General features: G+C 38.8%; 1 protein-coding gene across 1 annotated transcript in view; it reads left to right on the plus strand.

Moving 5' to 3' along the window:
• HPGD (15-hydroxyprostaglandin dehydrogenase) overlaps positions 1-5,404 on the plus strand; it is a 29,238-nt gene extending 23,834 nt beyond the window's left edge. Inside the window, exon 7 of the mRNA XM_048509009.1 lies at positions 1,135-5,404. Coding sequence (XP_048364966.1) covers positions 1,135-1,273 — 139 coding nt within the window. The 3' untranslated portion in view covers positions 1,274-5,404. The remainder of the gene's footprint in view (positions 1-1,134) is intronic.
• Positions 5,405-6,000: the final 596 nt, after the last annotated feature.

The raw sequence follows: 6,000 nt of genomic DNA on the forward strand, positions 1-6,000 counted from the left end.
TTTGTTAGCTAACATAACTAACCATGACTAATAGAACAATGTCTCATAAATTCATCTAACCTGCTTTAAAAGCCCTATAAAGTAGCAGTGGTCACTATATTGTGGAAACAAATTACATTGTTACATTGTGGAAACAAATTACATTGTTAAATTATTGGAGGACAAAATGTTATATACCTTCATCACTCCTTATATAACTTCATGACACCTCTATACCTGCTAAAGTTTTTTTTAAAAGTAAATAATCCCAAGTACTTGGAGCTTTCCAAATTGATAGTTTTGATTTTTCTTTCAATATCTTTTCAGCTCTGTGACATTCCTTTTCTTGTTTTTTTTTAATATAGAGAGAGCTAGAATTTTAAGATTGCTTTTCTGTGCTAGACAACACATTATGTTTGATATGCTGCCTGCATTTTCCAGTTGTTCCCTCTTCTCATTTCATGTCTAGCAAGACTGCAGGGCCAAAATGTATGTCTTGTGATATTTTAAGTGATATAGGGGGGAGGCCTGGTGAAGCAAATCGCAAATGGATTGCTTCTCTTTTCTGCTCAGTAAGATTCCCTCTACCCAGACAGGTGTAGCAGATGGAGGTATTCTGACAAATCCTTTGTTTCTGTTTGTATTAAGTAGAGAGGTTTAAACAGAAAATGTCTATATCCCAAAAGTAGTGAATATAATGAGCAAAGTGTTGTCCCAAAATCCCCATTGCAGTTTGGTGTGAGGGGAATTATAGAACCATTTGTGTGGATCTAGGTATGTGTAAGAGAAGGCACTGGATAACCCTTGGGACTGAAGTCTATGCAGGAAGCCAGATTTGAAGACCTTCTGAGCTACCAGTTCTCTGTACAATGTAGGCTTTCATCATACAGTGGACCAAATATAACCACTTACCTCATGCTGAACAGTGATCTCAGCAGGTGTCGTAATGGAAATAAATGTTTGGCCATGCTATTGCTATGTTGGCATGCTCAAGCATATAGGTGAATTGGTTCCTAGCTTGATTGAAACTTTGGGTCTCCTGCTAAACACAGGACCACAGTTTTATTATGTTTCTGCTCCTCACCTTTCAGGCACAGAGAAGCATGATCTGTGGTACACCATATCTAATTCTTATCATTTGAAATTCTTTTGTAGCCCACCATTAATTGCTGAGGGACTGATAAAAATACTTGAAGATGATACATTAAATGGAGAAGTTATGAAGATAACAAAAGGGCAAGGGATTCATTTTCACGAATACAGTCCACTGCCAACTCCATCAGACAAGCAATAAATGTTAATGTATTACCTGAGTTTGCTTTTTAAAAAAGATGATTTCCTCCCAAAATGTATGTTGGAATAAATGGTTAAGCAGACAGAAAATCTTGGTTAATGTTAGTTTACCCAAGTTTTTTAAAATTGCTGTCAGTGTCCCTTATGTGAAGGATGGGGAATATTGCTAAAATGCATTTTTGTATCAGAATTGTAATTGTTAGTTAATGTATACAAAGAGGCATTTCAATTATTTTAAAACAATTTATGATATTATCTAATGTTATCTGTGGCAAAAAATTTATAGAGCTAAGTTATAAATGTCATATAATTTAGATGTGTGTTTGTAAAGTTTGTCATTAGAACAGCAGTATGCATTTCAGGCATCCACAGATAATCCCAAAAATTAACATGGGATGCACTGTGTACTTTCAGGGTCTGATTTACTTTAGCTGCAATTGTCTGGTTCAGTGGTCTTCAAAACATGTGTCAGGACCTAAAAGTGAGTCACAGTTTTCTTACAGAAGGCATAGGCAGAGCTATCACGGGGCAGGGGGGACAAATGCCCTGGGTGTGTGTGGGGGGGGGGGGATTGCTTCCCCACCCTTCCCTTTAGACTGTCTCTACGGCCCAGAGCAGGCTGCTCTTTTAACTTAAAAAAGGTAAGTGACATGTGTTTGGGGATGGGCGCACGGAGGGCATGTCCACCATTTCTCCCCAGACGCCATTTTCCCTTCCTTCAGCACTGCAGATGGGTCATGAGACTATAAGGAACAAGATCACATGGGGAAAGTAGACAGAAATGGTTCTGGGATGGCAATTTGGGTTTTCTTCTACATAGTATATGGAATGACCAAGAAATACAGTCTGAGATTCTATAATGTTATATATTTGTTAATATGAAATATGAAAAAGTAAAATATACATGTTCAATATTAACTGATATGAGATCCTGCATTTATGTTGGAGAAGGGAGAAAGCAACTTGCAGTTACTGTGCAAGTGGTTCCTGAAAAATACAGTAAATTCAGACAGGCATCCCTCTTCAAAATAGTTGAGAACCACTGGTCTAATTCACAGAATCATAACATTAAAGAATTGGAAAGGCTGTAAACACCATTCAGTTCAACCGCCTATACCATGTAGAATGACCTAAAGCATTCCTGTCAAATAATGGTCCAACTTCTGCTTCAACACCTAAGGAAGATCTCATAACATCCCTGTATAACCAATTCCACCACTGAACTGTTAAAAAGTTTTTCCTAATATCTCACTGATAACTCCCCACTCATTATTTGACCTCATTGTTATAAGCCCTACGGTCCAGTACCAACTACTAACTGAAACAGTTCCTTACTTTCCTCTAAAGGACAGCCTTTGAAATACTTAAAAAGAGTAATTACTGCATATGATGAGAATAAACTTGAAAGCCATCTATTTATCTTATTGTATACAACTATAATAATTGTATTAGCATTACAAGAAATGGGAATTTAAAATATAGTCGAAGGCCAGGTTCACTGAAGCTAATAATTTCTGTAAGCATTTTACTAAACCTCCCCAAAAGTTACTTCTGGTGCTAGTTGTTTAAATAAGGCTCATTCCACACAGCAGATTTATAACGAGTTACAATAATTATAAATGAACTCATTTTCCTAAACAGAAAGCGAATTTATTTATAACCATTGCAACTCGTTACAAATCAGCTGTGCAGAATCTACCTAAATTATGCCTTTGAAATTGGCTTACAATATGTACTTGTTATTGTACTATCAGTTCAAAACCTGCTGCTCTTGTTGTGCTGCACATTAATTCTCCATGTATCAACAATTAGCATCAACAATTCCTGGTTTCTAATTGAAAAAAAAATGCCACTAGTGATCTGTAACAATGAATTATTTCCCAATCCAAATTCAGTATGGGGTACATATCGCCTCATATCAAAAACAACATTAAAGGTTAACTGTTGTAAATTAAATATCCAACAATTAATCATCCAACATATGTTACTCTGACAGGAATAATTAAATCAATCTGAGACTTGAGATAGTGATAAATTTGAGAGTCACAGGTCTAGGTATGTCATTTCATTTTTTCCAATTACTAGGATAGCAAGGGGTCAGCATTTAATACAACCGAGAGAACTTGTACTTGTGATCTGGTTGAATTGTGATCACAGTATAATATAAATTACAGTATAATATAAATTACAGTATAATATAAATAAAAATGCAGTCATAGCATTAATGCAGTCATAGACTTGAAATATAACTAAAATTGGTGGATAATATGCTATTTTTGCACTAGGAATAAATGATTTTGGGAATAAATCATGGCACTAGAATCAACTAGGCCCCTAATTGGAACAGGGGGCAGGGCACGTGGTACGAGCTCCAGAGGAGAGGCATTCATGACTCTGGGCCAGCCGAGTGGCTGTGCCGTACCACCTGGCAATGAGCATGCTGGCGCATGTGGCCATTAGGATGTAGCATGCAGCTATATTAGGCAGCACACGGTTGCTCCGGCCTTTTCGATGCCTGGAAGCAAACTGACCCACACGCCCTCCCTAATTGAAGGGATGTGAGTTTTAGCTTTTTCACTGTCACAGCCCTAGAAGGGTGGTTTGGGCAGAGGAGCACATCTTTTGGGAGGGTGAGCCTGCGTGCCGGACCTCCCTGCCTATGGGGGCCTCCATAAGAGGCTTGGAGTGGGGCGGGCTCGGGGCCCATGCCATAGAGCCCTCTGCAAGTGAACCTGACAAGCCAGCAGTTTTGGGGCCACAAAGGAGGGGCAGACACCCTGTGGCCCAGTACCTCTCTGTCCTCAGAGCCATGGATCAGCCATGGATGCTGACTGGCAGATAATGATGCACTCCTCTTACTCGCCCAGCTTCGGTATAATAATAATAATAATAATAATAATAATAATAATAATAATAATAATGGGCTGTGGCCCAATTTCAATCTAAGCCGTGTCTTGTGGTTATTTACAAAGAAGCCTCTGCACATCTGGCCGCAAATGAAAGGAGGATATTGTCAAACACAATTTTCAGTGTACGTCAAAACCTTGGAGGATAGGAATTGATAGTAAGATATTTTTTTCTTCTGCACTTGCATTTGGATCAGCAAATTACACATTTTAAAGGCAAAAATTAACATATTTCATTTTTGAGTATTTTACGTAATTCATTTCCCTGTTGCTTTTTCTGCTTCCCACCTATCAACCAACCAACCAACCTTCTATCTGACCCCCTTCTTCAGTTATTTTTATTATTTGTTTGATTTATACTCTGCTTTTCACTATAATGAGAACTCCCAAAGCATCATCAATCATTTTCCTTTCATCAATTTTATCCTCACAACAGCCTACCAGAGTAGGTTAGGCTGGGGCTGGGAGTGTATGACTGATCCAATGTCACTCAGTGACCCCCATGGCATGCAACGGACCCTCTTACCTTCTTAACTTCTTCAGGCAGGGAAACCACACCAAATGATTATCAATTGACCGACGAGGTTACACCTTGATCAGAACATTCCTGCAGATGAGCACGTTTCTGCCCCTCTCTCCTAAATAGAAATGTATCCAATTAACTTTCTACCAAACCACTTACAGCTAAGTGAAAATAATGAGGATGATCTTAGGCTAACAAGATGATGACATTGAAGTAAAGCACACTCATCTTTATCACTGTCACCTACTTTCTGAACTTTGTGAACTCATGAGAAAACGGAAAGGATTTTATGTTAGGTCTTCTAGCAAACAAAATGGATTCTTTCTTGACAGGACATGACTTTGAAAGGCAGGGAGTTGTTCCTGTCGACAACAAAGGATAGAACTCACAATAATTGTACAACTGAACGTTAGGGGAAAATCTTTACAGTATGAGTTGTTCTACTGCGGAATTGGCTGCCTAGGGGACTAATGAGCTGCCCCTCATTCAAGCAGTAAAGACAGTTGATGGTCAGTATCTGCTGTCTTCCAGAAGATAGTGTGATGGTGTATTGTAGAATCAAACTTTTCTCAGGGATGCTCTAGTCTGATCCTGCATTGAGCAAAAGGTTAGACTAAGATTGATTGTATGACCCCTTCCAACTCTTGAGTCTGTGATTCCATGGTATTGCAGCAAAGGACTAATAAAGTTTTGAAGAAGAAAACTGTTTTATTTACTTTATTTATACACAACCTTCTCCCCAACTGTTCCCTGAAATGGTGGGAGTCTGCCCCTTTTGAAGTGGGAGAATTAGTGAGAGTAGGATCTTAGCTTAGCAACAGATAGACAGGTGTCCATAGATACTGAACACTGGCTATGGGAGAGAAAGCTTCTTATAGGGAAAAGGGAACCTTCAAAGTTTTGCAGAGTGATCCTTAATCTCCCAGGACAAAGTCCTGCCTTTGCAAGGGAAGTCAAGGGACAGACATCAACCTTAAGTGTTGAGTCAATCTAATGGTCGAAGTATTAGTTTGATAAACCAAGCTTGGGAATGAAATTACAGTTTCTATAACAATGACAATGTAAATGATGTGCTCATTAGAGGAAGATTAGTCAGAGGAACAAGGATTAGGATTAATACAACACTGGGAGGAACACTTGGGGCAAATACATTAAAAAGTCCTTTGTCTTCATTGGGTGGACAGTCCAGGGCTGGAGATGGGAAGTGACAGCTTCCAAGGCAGAAGTGTTGGGTTCTCATAATCTCTTTAGGATTTTAAGAGCAGCTTTCATTGGCTGATTAGGTTTGAAGCAGGTAAG

Source organism: Sphaerodactylus townsendi, linkage group LG10, assembly GCF_021028975.2.
Source record: "Sphaerodactylus townsendi isolate TG3544 linkage group LG10, MPM_Stown_v2.3, whole genome shotgun sequence".
In the NCBI taxonomy this organism is placed as follows: Eukaryota; Metazoa; Chordata; class Lepidosauria; order Squamata; family Sphaerodactylidae; genus Sphaerodactylus; species Sphaerodactylus townsendi.